The sequence below is a fragment of the Hyperolius riggenbachi genome, chromosome 1 (assembly GCF_040937935.1).
Source record: "Hyperolius riggenbachi isolate aHypRig1 chromosome 1, aHypRig1.pri, whole genome shotgun sequence".
NCBI classification, from domain to species: domain Eukaryota; kingdom Metazoa; phylum Chordata; class Amphibia; order Anura; family Hyperoliidae; genus Hyperolius; species Hyperolius riggenbachi.
This window is the reverse complement of record NC_090646.1, coordinates 606,210,266-606,228,242: the sequence shown is the minus strand read 5'-3', so window position 1 is coordinate 606,228,242 and position 17,977 is coordinate 606,210,266. Positions and strand designations below refer to the sequence as shown.

General features: G+C 45.4%; 1 protein-coding gene across 2 annotated transcripts in view; it reads right to left on the bottom strand.

The window, feature by feature from the left end:
* Positions 1–17,306, bottom strand: part of RNF180 (ring finger protein 180) — a 69,455-nt gene extending 52,149 nt beyond the window's left edge. Inside the window, exons 1-2 of one of the 2 annotated variants that reach the window (XM_068249714.1) lie at positions 17,054–17,306; positions 9,424–9,548 (exon numbers count right to left, since the gene is read on the bottom strand). In XM_068249714.1, coding sequence (XP_068105815.1) covers positions 9,424–9,528 — 105 coding nt within the window. In that variant the 5' untranslated portion in view covers positions 9,529–9,548; positions 17,054–17,306. Of the gene's footprint in view, positions 1–9,423; positions 9,549–14,093; positions 14,414–17,053 lie in introns of those variants that run through there. The other variant, XM_068249719.1, reaches the window with a different exon arrangement.
* Positions 17,307–17,977: the final 671 nt, after the last annotated feature.

Here is a 17,977-nt window from a genome sequence, read left to right as displayed (position 1 = left end):
TATATCCTTCTTACTTCAGGTATACTTTAACCACTTGACCACTACAGGTTGTGTTCCCCTTATAGACCAGAGCAGTTTTCACCTTTTCTGCGCGCCTCCCATTCATTTGTCAATAACTTTATCACTAGTTATCACACTGAATTGATCCATACCTTGTTTTTTTCACCACCAATTAGGCTTTCTCCAGGTAGTACTTTTGCTAAGAATTATTTTATTGTAAATGCATTTTAATGGGAATAATCAGAAAAAAAAAATCTCAGTATTCTGCCGTTTTAGTTTTAAATCATCAATTTAATCTGTCGATATACTGATGAATCAATTGCTCTGAACGAATTGGTGAGCAATCAGTGCAGCATTTGGCCTGATTGATTGACGCAATTGGTCTGGACTGAAAATGTTGGTTGTTCGGCAGTTCGGTGTGTCACTAGCGGCGTTACGTTTCACGACCAATGAACGTACTCTCACCTGACCGCCTCATGGTCCCGGTCTCTGCTTCTCCCTGGCGGCTGTTCTATCTTCTTCACTTCTGTGTTCCCGTGTGCCTGTGTGACATAACGCAGAGGCTAAATACTAGAAGCTTCTAGTGGTCACAGTGCCCCTAGTGTCTGTCCCCTGCATTACACCACATAAGTACCCGGGGGCACATAGGTGAAGACAGAGCAGCTGCATGGAGAAGCAGAGACCAGGACCACGCTGCGGACAGGAGAGGACAGAGCAGCCCGTGGAGGACCGTTAGGGGACTGACTGGGACCCGGCAGGCACACACAGAATTAAAGTGGATCCGAGATGAACTTTTACACATTGCATAATTGGGTTCCTTTCCTATTGTTTATAGGGCATTCTTCAAGCCAAATACTTTTTTGTTTTTGTTTTAATACTGTAATTCCCTATAAACTAACCAAGCCTCGCCCACAGGTTTTCAGAGAGCCAAGGCACTTTCAGACAGTAGCAAGGGCTCATGGGAGCTCAGTTTGGGCAGGAGGAGGGGGAGGTATTACTAGCCAGAGATTTCAGAGGCAGAGGGGAGGAGGGAGGAGGAGGGGATTCGTTTTTTTTGCTCAAGATGCAGATAAGCCTGCCTCTGTGTAATGTTTACAAATAACATGGCTGCTGTCATTGTATCACAGGAAGAAATAATCATATTCTATTAAAACTGTTTGCAGCTAGATTTTGTGTGTAAACTATCTAAACTTTAGATAAGATACATAGACAAGTTACTTGTTATAGTTAGTTTTTCATCTCGGATCTGCTTTAAGATTTCATGCTGCGATCTATTGGAAATCTGTGTGTAGTGTGCGGAGGGAATTGAGCAGATAGATCCCGCTGTGATCAGATAATGATCAAAGTGGGATCTATCTGCAAACCATATCCACCTTTAAAGTGGTCATACACTGATAGATTTGCAGCAGATTCGACCATCAGATAGATTTCTGTCAGATGCCTGTCAGGTTGAATCTGACAGGAATCTGATGTGTGCCACACACTAGGAACATATTTCCAATAGTTTTCAGGATGAAATCTATTGGAAATCGATCTAAATGCATTATTGGACTATTAGATCCAATGCAACTCTATGGGCCATCGATCTGCTGGCAGCAACAGATTGACCTAGATTTTCCATCCAGTCAGATAGATCAAATCCATCGAAATCGATCAAAATTGGCCTCAAATCGATCGGCTGATTTGATAGAATCAATTTGCGAGCGATCAATTCCATAGAATCGATCCCTCGATTGATGGCTGAAATCGACCAGTGTATGGGCCCCTTTACTACAATAGATAGAAGACTTGGTTCCAGCATATATTACACATGCTTCTGCTCCCAGCCACTATATTCCTCATAGAGGCAGCCTAGAGACGGCCACAGCCAGAATGGGAAATCTTTTCACACATTTGCCAGTTATTCTATTCTAAGCAGTGGGAAGCTTTGTCACACTATACCTTGAAGAATAAAAAACCCCAGAAGCCTTGAGCAATGACGTTATTTTCAGTCCTGACTGAGTATACCTTTAAAGTGTAGTATTTGCTTAGCTTTGCAAGGAACTGTGTTCTTTCGTCTGTCTCTGTAAGTCAGTGTTCACCCACCTGCTGAAGATGAGCTGCTGCTCCTAGAGGCACTTCGCTTCATGCATCACTGCTACCACTGCCTTTTATTACTCATCACTTTCCACTTAGCAGATCTCCCTGGACATGTATTTACGTGGAGAGACTTGCTGTGCATAGCTGTGAAGGCAAGACCAAGGCTACAAGCAGCTACACAATGCCACTTGTATAGGCTACAGAAACAGCTGGTCTACCGCTGCATGTTTAAAGCGGACCTGATCTCAGAACTTCCGCTCTGCTCTAAAATACACCCAACAGCATAATAAGCTTTAAAGAAAAACATTTCTTTGTTACAGCTGATAAAAATCCTGCAATAAATCTGCAGTGGGTCTACTTCCTGTTTTCATGGAAGCAGACATAGTGTTAACAACCTGTGTTTACAAATTAGCTGCTCTGCTGAGGCAGTCAGCGGACCCAGCTGAGGGATAAAATTACAGTTGTGATTAGTTACAGGTTGTGTGGGATTACAGGCTAAACTCTCTAAATACATACAGGGTGCATTTCTCTGTTTCCCTTCTGTCCTGTACAAGAGTTCATGTCCACTTTAAAGAACCATTATGCTGTATCCCTTGTTCTTCTATGCCTACATTACTGAGATGCCATGGATTGTTTTCTCCAGGCTGGGAGCACAACTGTCTGCACAAAAAACATGTGTTTTTCTCTGCATTAGCAGTTTTGGATTTGTGTTTTTTTATGAATTTGCATCCACAGCTGCACATACGTTTGAGTTTTTAATAATCTGCCTTTTCAACAACAGGAAAAATATCAGATCTATTTTTTTCAAAAACACTGTGAAAACAAACCCCAATGCCAATTTTGTACTGCTAATAGACTTACATGATAGGCAATTTCCACTATGCCCTCTTTAAAATACAGGAATATCTTTTTTCCTCCATACGCAGATCATGTCCATTGTACAAGCCTAGGGACAAAAAGTTACTCTGCCAAGTTTTTGTATTGTCCTCTGATGCATTTATACATGTTAATTAGGTCAACCCTTGTTCACTTTTCCAAGCTAAATAAGCATGGTTTGTCTAACCTTTCTTGGTAAGTGAAACCTTCTATCCCTCTGATTAATTGCCCAAAACTGTATTCCATACTCGAGATGTGGCTTTACAAGTGATTTATGCAGAGGGAGTAGTATACCAGCATCTCGAGATTTTATTTCCCACTTTATGCATCCCAGAATTGTATTTGCTTTAGCTACCACTGCTTGGTATTGTATATGGTTACTTAACTTGTTATCAACCAGTATTCTCAAGTCCTTCTCCAAGTTTGATATTCCCAGCTGTAAGCCATTTATTTTATATGATGACGTACCATTGGTACCTCCAATGTGCATGACTTTACATTTATCAACACATAAATTTCCTCTGCAATATGCCTGACCATATAGCCAAGACAGAAACAAAGCATGCATTTAAAATTTCGCTCTCCACAATTGAGTTGCCTGCCTGATCTTGTAAAAGACCTATATTCTCTGCCTTCTTTCTTTTTGAAATTATATAATTGCAAAAATGTTTTGGATCTGGCTATATATCACCGGCCACTTGATTTTCTTGCGTTCAGTTCACACACCTGATTACCTTTTTGCAAATTTTGGCTTGGCTACCTATACTGGGGAAGCACATTTGGCTACCCACCTATACTGGGGCCTACCGTTGGCTACCTATACAGAGGTATGTTCATGCTGGATCCACACACAGCAGTGTGTTGTCTGTTCCTCTCCTTGTTCTGCCCGCCCCCTACAACGCCTTCATTAAAAAGCTGACTTTTGGCTCACGTCAAATTTTCAGACAGGAAGAGGCAGTCTTGCAGAGATGTTCCCTCCCATTACCCACCTCTTAAAGTTTTCCTGACTGGGAGAAAAAAAAAAATAATGAAGCTCATGGATTGCTAGATTATCTCCTCCCATGTCTCCTGGAGCTGCTTGTTGTCCTTGGGGTCTCCCTCACCGTTCCTCTAAGTATTCAATGAGATCCTTCAGTCAAGCATATTCTACAAGCTCTTGTTGAATATGCTTAGAGGAACCCAGCACATAATCCTTGGGCTCAAAGAGGATGGGGGAAGTCTCCGGGCTATCCAGAGGCTTCCCTCTACTGAGGTAAGAGTCTGTTTTTTTTTTTTTTAACTTCACCTTACTTAAGAGGGATTTTCAGCCACAAAATCAAATTCCATTTACCCACTGCGCTGTGCTTATTATGTAGACTACATGCAGTCTGCATTGCAATATAATACGGTTTCTGCTGTAATGAATCTTATCCCAGTCAGCTCGGCTCTGTTCTGGTACATTGCCAAGGAAAGGGAAGCTTGTTATCTCCCCTCCCACATTCATGCTCCTCAATGACTGGCTGAGGGTAGTTCAGTTTGACAGGCTGGTGCTAAGAAGGGAAATACACCTCACCCCTTTGCAGAAGCTGCTGAAATACGATCTATGCTGGGCTCACAAGTGTATACAAAGCAAGCTAGATATGAAAGAGAAGTTTCTAGGAGAAAAAAAAAAGTAAGGGAGTAAGGGAGGAAATTACATCAGGATTGGCTACAGTCAGAAGCAGAAAGATGGTGGAAAATGCCTGGAACAGGTTTCTCTTTACTACCGTATATAAAATTCACTGAAATCAAAAAGTGAGTTTACTGCCTGAATGACATGATTTAGGTTTGCATGGTGGTAATTCAGGCAGCAAACTCTAGGGATTGCAGTACTATGCACTGGTAGAGGAGACGCTCTTTCCTGATCTGCTGCTGACATGCAGGACCAGAGAGCTGCGAATATGTGATCTCACTCCTTAATTATTATTATTCACTGCTCTGCTGGCTTGCCCCACCTCCTTTGTATGTGCAGCCCTGATAAGAGAGCCATGACAACCAGGCGCTCCAAAAATTAGTTGGGCAGAGGACCCGGCTAATAGGGCTTAGAGAGAACTCTGAAGTCGATGGGCCGCATAAAAAAAAAAAAAAATAATTATATCTATGCGTTTTATAATGTACGTTTTTCAAACCGCACAACTTGCTGCATATTTTTCTAAAAACGCACACAATGTATTTCAATGGTGGCGCAGTGCATGTGCGATTTTACATGTTTTTTATAAATTAAATATGATGCTGTATTTTAATCTATTGAAAAAGGAAAAAAAAATGCAGAAATGCACAATGGACTCTATTCACAAAACTTCTAACACATGACTTATTTATCACCTAGTTAATAAATATAACCTTTCAGCAAATTTACAAGCAATATAATCACTTAAAGTAATTTGTTCCTGATTAACTTCATTTCTAAATTACTTTTCTTACCTTAATTATATTATATTTTTGCTCTTTGGGTGCTTAAAAATGTAACATAGATAAGGTGAAAACTCCATTAGCCAATATTTTTTACGCACACCCAGGCCAACTACCGTAAAAGGGGGTGCAGGGGGGGGGAAGAGGAGACGTAAAAAGAAAATAGAACTAGGAGCTGAGGTTGAAGAGGAAGAAGATAAGGATGGGGGTGGGGTATTCAACATTAGTAAACGAAAATTAACTGATGAGGAAAAGAGTCTCTTGAAAAAGGGTCTAAAATTTGCACCGTGTAATAAATTAAATCAATTTAACACTTATGTCGACATAAAGAAATTTATGCGAAAAATGTGTTTAAAAAAATATTTCCTGAAAAGGCCAGTACTGGAAGAACCGCAACACGAGATCTTCCACCACACTACTTTGAAAAAACCCTCATCCTTTTTCCCGCTAAGTGAATATAGTGACGCGATGACAGCGTTTGAAAATTTAGTTGAGAAAGATATCAGACGTATAAAAACTAAGAAAATCTATAATGATAATCTAACTAAAGGTGAACGGAACGCTTTGAAAGAATTGCGTAATGATTTTGCGATCACTATACGACCAGCGGATAAGGGTGGGGGGATAGTGGTGCAGGATACAAGTGCATATCAAGAAGAAGCAATGAGACTGCTAGGGGATCAAAAAACGTATTGCCGTTTGAGGAATGATCCAACTACTGAATTCGTGAGGGAATTGAAAGCCCTACTGGATAAAGGCTTAGATTTCGATATCTTATCAGAGAAAGAACACCAGTATCTTGACATTAAATTCCCAAGGAGGCCATTGTTTTACCATCTGCCGAAAGTCCATAAATGTATCAATACCCCCCCAGGTAGGCCAATTGTGTCAGGGGTGGGGTCTCTAACCTCTAATCTCTCTAGATATGTCGACTCCTTCCTACAGAAGTATACTAGGGAGACATTGGCATATCTGGAGGACACCAAACATATTTTAAACATATTGGAGGATTTGAAATGGGAGGAAGGATGGCTGTTATGCACTTTGGATGTGACTTCATTATATACAATTATTGACCACCAGAGGGGGCTGGAAGCAGTAAAGTTTTATTTGAATAAAGACATCACAATGGACCCATTGCAGGCGGAATTCATATTAGAAGCGATCCAATTCATACTGGAACACAATTATTTCCAATTTGGGGAAGATTGGTACCTACAGGCCAGTGGAACGGCGATGGGGACCCGGTTCGCACCGGCTTATGCAAATTTATTTATGTCCCATTGGGAAGACCACCACATTTATGGAGATGGTGGCCCCGGCGCGAGCCGGGTCCTATGGCGCCGTTTTATAGATGATGTACTATTGGTCTGGAGGGGTGACCGACATTCATTGGAACAGTTCATTGTTAGTGCTAACAACAATGACTGGAATATTAAGTTTACTGCGAATATAAGTGATACCAGGGTAAGCTTTCTAGACCTAGAAATATACATCGATTCTGGAGTTTTAAAGACAAAAACTTTCCAGAAGGCAGTGGATGTGAACAGCTACATCCTTCATACCAGCTGTCATCTACCACGCTGGTTGAATGGTGTTCCCAGGGGGCAGTTCACGAGATTGCGACGCAATTGTACAGAAATTGCTGAATATAATGAAGAAGCGGAGAATCTCGAGAACTGCCTCCTTGAAAAAGGTTACCCCAAAAGACAGATAGAGGAATCTAGAAGGGTGATTGCATGTAAGAAAAGAGAAGACTTATTAGCCCCAAAAACTAAAACAGAGTGGGACGGGAGTGACTTTTCCATGGTCCTTCAATACACATCACAATCCAGGGTGATATCTGGAATTGTCCGGAAACACTGGAACGTATTGAAGGAGGATAAAATTCTGGGGGAAATATTACCAGAGAACCCAAAACTAATTTTTAAAAGAGCCCCTAATGTGGGCCTTTCTATTGCCACAGCTGCTAATGAAATTAATAAAGGAGATATGTCAATGATATTAAAAGGACAACAGGGTTTTAAAAGATGTGGATTCTGCAATAACTGCAGAATGACACATAATCCTGGAAAAGTCACTGAAGTCATTACACCGGCTGGGGTGTCCTTTAAAATTAAAGACTCCATAACATGCAATACGAAGGGGGTCATATATTGTATCCAATGTCCCTGTCATAAAAGATATGTTGGAAGAACAAAGAGAGTATTGCATACACGTATAGGGGAACATTTTAAAAATATACTTAAGAAAAATGAGAAACACCCACTTTCTAACCATTATAAAGAGAGACATAATGGAAGTTTGAAAGGTACAATCTTTTTTGGTTTAGAAGTGATAAAGAGGAGTCCGAGGGGGGGTGATTTTATTAGGAAAATGTCTAGGAATGAATCCAGATGGATCTTTCAGCTGGACACATTGATGCCAAAAGGATTAAATAGCGAGATGGAAACATTCGCTTTTTTAATGAATGACTATACATTCAAACAATAGGCATGATTGATGAAAGGAGTAGAATTATGCATGGATTGCTGTGATGGTGGTATGATAAGTTATGAGTAAAATATCTGCATAAACCCACATTTGCATATTGATGAGAAGGGTGAAGACAAATATGCACATGATAAGCTGTGAGATGTCATAGAGGTAGTATAAGGATTTGCATAAACCCACACGTGCATAATGATGAGGTGGGTGTTGATAAATCTGCATAAGAAAAGCTGTGAGGTGCCAAAATGAGCTAAGTACTTGCATAAACCCACACTTTGCATAATGATGAGGTGGGCGGAGATAAACCTGCACATGGGTGGTGGAGCAGGCAAAAACCTATTTAAGTGGATGAACTATGTCGAGTAAAATCAATCCTCCTGAAGAAGGCTAACGTATTATAGCTGAAACGCGTAGAGGTTCTCTTGTAACTGAACAAACCGTTTCTGGAGCATTTAGGAACTAAACTGGCCGCAATAGCGCTTAGCGACCATTTGCACATCAAAGGATCCTATTGCTTTAAGGTGACGTCACCAGAAAGAGCAGCTTACGGCTTGCTGGAACAGACAGCGGGCGTCACACTGAACTTGTCAGCAGGAAGTGACGTATGCGACCAAGCATCGCCGAGAGCTGAACGGAAAAGGGAGCTCTGAAGTACCCGGCTGAGTCTATAGCTTGAAGATCGGGGAGAGGAGCTTCTAAGACATAGAGGTACTCTGATTGAACATAGTTTGCTGTAAAGTCACGCTTGAAAAAGCGCTTGTAAACGAGACTGTTAGCACATATGAAACGGGCTGAATCCACTGAGGCTGATCTATGCAGTGTGACTTATAAAGTCTTAGAAGATGCCTGTGTGAAAAACTGACAGCACATATCAAACGGGCTGAATCCACTGAGGCTGAGTGATGCACTGTTGGAACTGACACCTGTTTATTGCACAAAATTGATCAACTCTTCTCATGAATAGGATCTTAATATACGATCTATTTTTGGAATAGTTGCTGGAAAGAAAGAAAGAAAAGAAAAAAGCCTTTTTTCTATGCTCCAGGAATCATATGCTATTAAGGACTGCCAACAAGCAATCTAGAGTCTAGGTGTAGATCTTAATTAGCTCAGGTTGTTAGGAAGAGGTTTTGGATACACCTGATGAATTTATGGTATGATTGTGAATAGTATGAAAGGCATGAGTGTTTTGTTATAGGTGTGGTTTTTTTAGCATTTTATCTATGTACATGAGAATTTTATAGATTAAATCATTATCACTAGCACGTGTTCCTTATTTATAAATTATAGATAAGGTGAAAACAGATGAATCATGTCCAATGCAGAAAACTCATGTTTTTCTGCACAGCCTAGTGTGCTCCCAGCCTAAAGGCAACCGCTGGTCCATGGATAGTTCGAGCACCACTGCCTCTCCATTTTCATGAAATAAAGCTGCATTGTGAGTTATAAGAGGACTTACAACATTTCAAGAAGCCATTGAAAGGTGTGTGAATAGTGGCAGTCAGGCCTGAGAAGTCTTCTGGATGATTGTTGCCTTGCCTCACTCACCTGACACTGCGCACATTCTCCATCTCTGGCCAAGCACTCCGAATCTGCCACTCGCTTTCTGCATTTCCAGCAACGCAAAAAGAAGATTTTCCTGTCACCACTCATTTCAGATTATCTCAAATTGTCTGCAAAACAGAGAGAGGACGTTATATTAAGGAAGGAAACTGATTGCACACTAAAGGAACCTGGAGCGGAAAGTATATGACTACCGTATTTATTTTTAGTTTCAAAGAACATTTATTGGGTAGCAGAGGTATTGATACATACTAAATGCTATCCAAAAGGCCGATGTGGCCCAATAGCATACAGACAATGGTATGAAAGTCCAATAAAAATATTGCATAACAAGGTTTTGAAAATACGCAACAGGTGCTAAGAATCTGTGACATAAACCTAGTATTATATAGTAGTTTAGTGCTATCTTAATTAACAAAAGGACGAACAACAAACATTAATAGCGGCAACAACCAGGGCTGTGGAGTCAGAGCAATTTTCGGTACCCGAGTCAGTGATTTTATAACTTGAGGAGTTGGAGTCGGTTGATTTTTGTGCAAAATCCATAGCCCTGGAAAGTATTATGCTGGGCATACACGGTAAGTTTGCTTCCTTATCAATCGAGCCGCTGATGGCTCGATTGAAAATATCCGACAAGAGAGAAACCTACACCCACGTGCAAGAGAATGTCAGAAGTTATCAAGAGCATCTCGAACACCTGCATAGGAGGCTGCCACACCCTATCAAAATGGTGGTTCCTGTCCATAAAGTTTGCTTTTATTTTTTCATTTAGCATAGTGATAAGGATTCAGGTAAGGATACACTGGTAAGACAGTGTTGTTTGAAGCCACTGAGAAGCTATAGGTTTTAGTAGCATATTTATTTATTTTTGGTTGTGTTCAGGGTCACTTTAAAGCGGATCCGAGATGAAAAACTAACTATAAAGCTGGCCATACACTGGCCCGATTTGCCGCCGTTTCGACAGCAGATTTGATCACTGGGATCGAATCTGCTGCCAATCGTTCGCGCTACACGCCGAATTTCGATCCATTTCGTCCGATCCCGTCGATCGCTCCGTGCGGAAAATTACCGTTGATCGCCCGCGGGTAGGGAGCGCGTCGCTAGCGGCGTTCGAGTACCCGACGACCGACGCAATAGAGCCGCATACATTACCTGCTCCGCCGGCACGACTACCCCCGGTCACCGCTGCTCCGTGTCCGCGCTGGTCTCCGGCATGCTTCAGTTCCTCCTGCCCGGCAGGAAGTTTAAACAGTAGAGGGAGCTCTACTGTTTAAACTTCCTGCCGGGCAGGAAGAAGTAAAGCATGCTGGACCTGGAGACCAGAGCGGAGAAGACAGCGGAGACCTGGGGAGTGGAGTCTCGCCGGCGGAGCAGGTAATGTATGCGGGCATGCGGGCGGGGGGAGCGGCGGCAGCACCACCACCACCACAACAGATTGTGAACGGTTTCAGGCTGAAATCGGTTCACAATCTGTTTGCAGTAAAGGTAGCCATACGATCCCTCTCTGATCAGATTCGATCAGAGAGGGATCTATCTGTTGGTCGAATCTGATGGCAAATCGACCAGTGTATGGCTACCTTAACAAGTAACTTTATATATACAGTGGAGGAAATAATTATTTGACCCCTCACTGATTTTGTAAGTTTGTCCAATGACAAAGAAATGAAAAGTCTCAGAACAGTATCATTTCAATGGTAGATTTATTTTAACAGTGGCAGATAGCACATCAAAAAGAAAATCGAAAAAATAACCTTAAATAAAAGATAGCAACTGATTTGCATTTCATTGAGTGAAATAAGTTTTTGAACCCTCTAACAATAAAAGACTTAATACTTAGTGGAAAAACCCTTGTTTGCAAGCACAGAGGTCAAAACGTTTCTTGTAATTGATGACCAAGTTTGCACACATTTTAGGAGGAATGTTGGTCCACTCCTCTTTGCAGATCATCTCTAAATCCCTAAGGTTTCGAGGCTGTCTCTGTGCAACTCTGAGCTTGAGCTCCCTCCATAGGTTTTCTATTGGATTAAGGGCCGGAGACTGACTAGGCCACTCTATGACCTTAATGTGCTTCTTCTTGATCCACTCCTTTGTTGCCTTTGCTGTATGTTTTGGGTCATTGTCGTGCTGGAACACCCATCCACGACCCATTTTCAGTTTCCTGGCAGAGGGAAGGAGGTGGTCGTTCAGGATTTCATAATACATGGCTCCGTCCATTTTCCCGTTAATGCGATTAAGTTGTCCTGTGCCCTTAGCAGAAAAACACCCCCAAAGCAAAATGTTTCCACCCCCATGCTTGACGGTGGGGACGGTGTTTTGGGGGTCATAGGCAGCATTTTTCTTCCTCCAAACACAGCGAGTTGAGTTAATGCCAAAGAGCTCTATTTTGGTCTCATCAGACCACAGCACCTTCTCCCAGTCACTCACAGAATCATTCAGGTGTTCATTGGCAAACTTCAGACGGGCCTTCTTAAGCAGGGGGACCTTGCGAGCCCTGCAGGATTTTAATCCATTGCGGTGTAATGTGTTTTCCAATGGTTTTCTTGGTGACTGTGGTCCCTGCTAATTTGAGGTCATTCACTAACTCCTCCCGTGTAGTTCTAGGATGCTTTTTCACCTTTCTCAGAACCATTGACACCCCACGAGGTGAGATCTTGCGTGGAGCCCCAGAGCGAGGTCGATTGACGGTCATTTTGTGCTCCTTCCATTTTCGAACAATCGCACCAACAGTTGTCACCTTCTCTCCCAGCTTCTTGCTAATGGTTTTGAAGCCCATTCCAGCCTTGTGCAGGTCTACAATTTTGTCTCTGACATCCTTGGACAGCTCTTTGGTTTTTCCCATGTTGGAGAGTTTGGAGTCTGCTTGATTGATTGATTCTGTGGACAGGTGTCTTTTATACAGGTGACTAGTTAAGACAGGTGTCCTTAATGAGGGTGACTTATTGAGTAGAAGTGTCTAACCACTCTGTGGGAGCCAGAACTCTTAATGGTTGGTAGGGGTTCAAAAACTTATTTCACTCAATGAAATGCAAATCAGTTGCTATCTTTTATTTAAGGTTATTTTTTTGATTTTCCTTTTGATGTGCTATCTGCCACTGTTAAAATAAACCTACCATTGAAATGATACTGTTCTGAGACTTTTCATTTTTTTGCCATTGGACAAACTTACAAAATCAGTGAGGGGTCAAATAATAATTTCCTCTACTGTATATATATATATATATATATATATATATATATATATATATATATATATATATATATATATATATATATATATCTTATCTAAAGTTTACACAGCAAACCTAGCTGCAAACAGCTTTAATAGAAAATGATTATTTCTTCCTGTGATACAATGACAGCAGCCATGTTGTTTGTAATCATTACACAGAGGCAGGCTTGTCTGTATCTTGATCACTCAGCCTGTGACAAAAAAGTAATCCCCCCTCCTCTGAAATCAATGGCTAGTAACACCTCCTCCTCCTGCCCAGACTGAGCTCCCATGAGCCCTTGCTACTGCCAATGCTCTCTGAACACCTGTGGAAGTGGTTTATTTAGTTTATAGGGAATTAGAGTTTTAAAACAAAAACAAAAAAGTATTTGGCTTGAGGAATACCCTATAAACAATAGGAAAGGAACACAATTATGCAATGAGTAAAAGTTCACCTCGGATCCACTTTAAGTGTTCCTCTTACTTCTCTCAAAAAGCTGGTACTTATACAAAAACGCAATTCCAAAAACAGAGAACAATGCTGAAGACTCATGATTTTCTGCACAGACACGTAAGCTCCCAGCTGTATTGTATGAGGGGAGGGCTGAGAAGCTCTAATGAGGGGCGTACTAATAGGGGGTGCAGAGGTAGCAACCGCATCAGGGCCCTTGGGCCAGAGGGGCCCCGAAGGGCCGGTGCGCCAATGAAATAACCTACCCGTCGAATCTTTCTACATTCAGTGACAAACACATAGCAGAAGGGTTAGGGAGGGGATAGTAAAGTCTATGGCAAGTAGGTTAGCTCAACGGTGTAGGTTAATTCGTTGGAGCACCCTGCCTCAACTACAGTATTAGTTCTGTGCTCATAATAATCACGTCTATAGATACTATGAATAGTGGTAATCATTAACAAGCTGTTCCCCTTCTTGCACCTCTGACACTGTAGTTGCCATTGGCAGGTTTTGGTGCACCGTATCAATTGTTATTGGGGGGCTCCATTGTAAAACTTGCATCGGGGCCCACAGCTCATTAGCACCGCCACTGGCTCTAGTGTAGTAGAACCCCAGTGTGCACTGTCATACCTCCCAACTTTTTGAGATGAGACAGAGGGACACTTAAGCCACACCCCATCACACCCCTGGCCATGCATTCCATAAAGATTTAATTCGAAAAATGTTGTTTTATAATTCAAACCACACTGGTCCTTTCTATCCAGGTTCATTTTCCTTCATATTAACTTTTTAAAATGAGTAATATATCAATTTAAAGGATGGAAATAAAGTTTAGAGTCAAATACATTTTTTAGTAAAGAAATGTATATATTTACATAGAAAGAGGGACAGCGTCCTGAAAGAGGGACAAATTAGGTAGACAGAGGGACAGGGCTCCCAAAGAGGGACTGTCCCTCCGAAAGAAGGACAGTTGGGAGCTATGTACTGTGTGCATACATGTCATTCCTGCTGAAGTATCACTGCATCTGCTCCTGGCACAGGAAGTTGTGTGTGCCCAGTCAGTGCTCGGCTAGCAGCTGCTCCTGTGACAGGAAGTTGTGTGTACCCAGTCAGTGCTCAGCCAGCAGCTGCTCCTGTGACAGGAAGTTGTGTGTGCCCAGTCAGTGCTCAGCCAGCAGCTGCTCCTGGCACAGGAAGTTGTGTGTGCCCAGTCAGTGCTCGGCTAGCAGCTGCTCCTGTGACAGGAAGTTGTGTGTGCCCAGTCAGTGCTCAGCCAGCAGCTGCTCCTGTGACAGGAAGTTGTGTGTGCCCAGTCAGTGCTCAGCCAGCAGCTGCTCCTGTGACAGGAAGTTGTGTGTGCCCAGTCAGTGCTCAGCCAGCAGCTTCACCTGGCACAGGAAGTTGTGTGTGCCCAGTCAGTGCACGGCCAGCAGCTGCTCCTGTGACAGGAAGTTGTGTGTGCCCAGTCAGTGCTCGGCCAGCAGCTGCTCCTGTGACAGGAAGTTGTGTGTGCCCAGTCAGTGGTCAGCCAGCAGCTGCTCCTGTGACAGGAAGTTGTGTGTGCCCAGTCAGTGCTCAGCCAGCAGCTTCTCCTGGCACAGGAAGTTGTGTGTGCCCAGTCAGTGCTCAGCCAGCAGCTGCTCCTGGCACAGGAAGTGGTGTGTGCCCAGTCAGTGCTCAGCCAGCAGCTGCTCCTGGCACAGGAAGTTGTGTGTGCCCAGTCAGTGCTCAGCCAGCAGCTGCTCCTGGCACTGGAAGTTGTGTGTGCCCAGTCAGTGCTCGGCCAGCAGCTGCTCCTGTGACGGGAAGTTGTGTGTGCCCAGTCAGTGCTCGGCCAGCAGCTGCTCCTGTGACGGGAAGTTGTGTGTGCCCAGTCAGTGCTCAGCCAGCAGCTGCTCCTGGCACAGGAAGTTGTGTGCCCAGTCAGTGCTCGGCCAGCAGCTGCTCCTGGCACAGGAAGTTGTGTGCCCAGTCAGTGCTTGGCCAGCAGCTGCTCCTGTGACGGGAAGTTGTGTGCCCAGTTAGTGCTCAGCCAGCAGCTGCTCCTGGCACAGGAAGTTGTGTGTGCCCAGTCAGTGCTCCGCCAGCAGCTGCTCCTGGCACAGGAAGTTGTGTGTGCCCAGTCAGTGCTCAGCCAGCAGCAGCTCCTGGCACAGGAAGTTGTGTTTGCCCAGTCAGTGCTCCGCCAGCAGCTGCTCCTGGCACAGGAAGTTGTGTTTGCCCAGTCAGTGCTCCGCCAGCAGCTGCTCCTGGCACAGGTGTTGTGTGTGCCCAGTCAGTGCTCCGCCAGCAGCTGCTCCTGGCACAGGAAGTTGTGTGTGCCCAGTCAGTGCTCAGCCAGCAGCAGCTCCTGGCACAGGAAGTTGTGTTTGCCCAGTCAGTGCTCCGCCAGCAGCTGCTCCTGGCACAGGAAGTTGTGTGTGCCCAGTCAGTGCTCAGCCAGCAGCTGCTCCTGGCACAGGAAGTTGTGTGTGCCCAGTCAGTGCTCAGCCAGCAGCTGCTCCTGGCACAGGAAGTTGTGTGTGCCCAGTCGGTGCGCGGCCAGCAGCTGCTCCTGGCACAGGAAGTTGTGTGTGCCCAGTCAGTGCTCAGCCAGCAGCTGCTCCTGTGACAGGATGTTGAGTGTGCCCAGTCAGTGCTCGGCCAGCAGCTGCTCCTGGCACAGGAAGTTGTGTGTGCCCAGTCAGTGCTCCGCCAGCAGCTGCTCCTGTGACGGGAAGTTGTGTGTGCCCAGTCAGTGCTCAGCCAGCAGCTGCTCCTGGCACAGGAAGTTGTGTGCCCAGTCAGTGCTCGGCCAGCAGCTGCTCCTGGCACAGGAAGTTGTGTGCCCAGTCAGTGCTTGGCCAGCAGCTGCTCCTGTGACGGGAAGTTGTGTGCCCAGTTAGTGCTCAGCCAGCAGCTGCTCCTGGCACAGGAAGTTGTGTGTGCCCAGTCAGTGCTCCGCCAGCAGCTGCTCCTGGCACAGGAAGTTGTGTGTGCCCAGTCAGTGCTCAGCCAGCAGCAGCTCCTGGCACAGGAAGTTGTGTTTGCCCAGTCAGTGCTCCGCCAGCAGCTGCTCCTGGCACAGGAAGTTGTGTTTGCCCAGTCAGTGCTCCACCAGCAGCTGCTCCTGGCACAGGTGTTGTGTGTGCCCAGTCAGTGCTCCGCCAGCAGCTGCTCCTGGCACAGGAAGTTGTGTGTGCCCAGTCAGTGCTCAGCCAGCAGCAGCTCCTGGCACAGGAAGTTGTGTTTGCCCAGTCAGTGCTCCGCCAGCAGCTGCTCCTGGCACAGGAAGTTGTGTGTGCCCAGTCAGTGCTCAGCCAGCAGCTGCTCCTGGCACAGGAAGTTGTGTGTGCCCAGTCGGTGCGCGGCCAGCAGCTGCTCCTGGCACAGGAAGTTGTGTGTGCCCAGTCAGTGCTCAGCCAGCAGCTGCTCCTGTGACAGGATGTTGAGTGTGCCCAGTCAGTGCTCGGCCAGCAGCTGCTCCTGGCACAGGAAGTTGTGTGTGCCCAGTCAGTGCTCCGCCAGCAGCTGCTCCTGTGACAGGAAGTTGAGTGTGTGTGTGTGTGCCCAGTCAGTGCTCGGCCAGCAGCTGCTCCAGGCACAGGAAGTTGTGTGTGCCCAGTCAGTGCTCGGCCAGCAGCTGCTCCAGGCACAGGAAGTTGTGTGTGCCCAGTCAGTGCTCGGCCAGCAGCTGCTCCTGTGACAGGAAGTTGTGTGTGCCCAGTCAGTGCTCGGCCAGCAGCTGCTCCAGGCACAGGAAGTTGTGTGTGCCCAGTCAGTGCTCGGCCAGCAGCTGCTCCTGTGACAGGAAGTTGTGTGTGCCCAGTCAGTGCTCGGCCAGCAGCTGCTCCAGGCACATGAAGTTGTGTGCGCCCAGTCAGTGCTCGGCCAGCAACTGCGTCTCACCCAGTGACACGAAACTTTATACCGGCCGGGGACTCTGCTATTATCTAAACTAAACACACACAACTTACAGGAGCTCCTCCTCCGGGCTGAATCCCTTTCACCAGCTCCTTTCTGCCTGGCTGCTGCAGCGAGTCCGTCCAGGATGAGGACTTTCAGGAACGCAGAGCAGATTAGAATCTTCAGGCGCAGCCTCTACAGTTACGGTATATGGTAATGGTAAATCCTTAGTGGGGTAAAAGGACCTAGCTGACGTCGCGTAGCCACGTGACTGACGCACACGTGATAGTCTGGTGTCAGGATAGAACAGGGGGTAGAGACTAGAGAGGAGTTCAGCTGCAGGGCAAGCAGGGGTAGCACAGTCCTAGGAACGCCGCTGGCGTGTGCGTGAGATGAGATACCAGTACCCAGCTCTAGGGGAGCACTAGACCACCGGGGAATCGTTATCGGATATGGAAGGAGGGGGGGGGGGAAGGGCACTAGAACACCAGGAAAAGCAGTGTAAGGGTGGCGGCTGGCCACACACCATACAATATTTTAAATATCTGTTCACTTTCAGAATTGCAATACATTTTTCTGGCTGACTGTAATATTTCAAAAATATGAGCAATGTACCACACACCTATGTTCAATTTTTCCTCAATTATGATAAAAATGATTGGTCACGCTGAGAAAATTGCTAGGGTGAGTATATTAACCCTTTGCCGACTGCTCCACGCCAATTGGCGCGAGCAGTGTGGCAGCCCCAGGACCGCTCCACGCCCATTGGCGTGAACGGCTGTCTATGGGGCTAGCAGGAGATCGCGCGCCTCCTGCTCGGGGGGGGGGGGGGGGGGGGCGGAGCTCCGCCTCCTTTTCGTCGCTCCGGAGGGTCTAATTACTTTGTACAGCGCTGCGATCCGCAGCAGCACTGTACTGGGGACAGCCGTGTGGTGTTGTGGGCGATTAGACCTCACCAACAAAGAGATCTGTTGGTGGGGAGAGAAGGGGGGGGG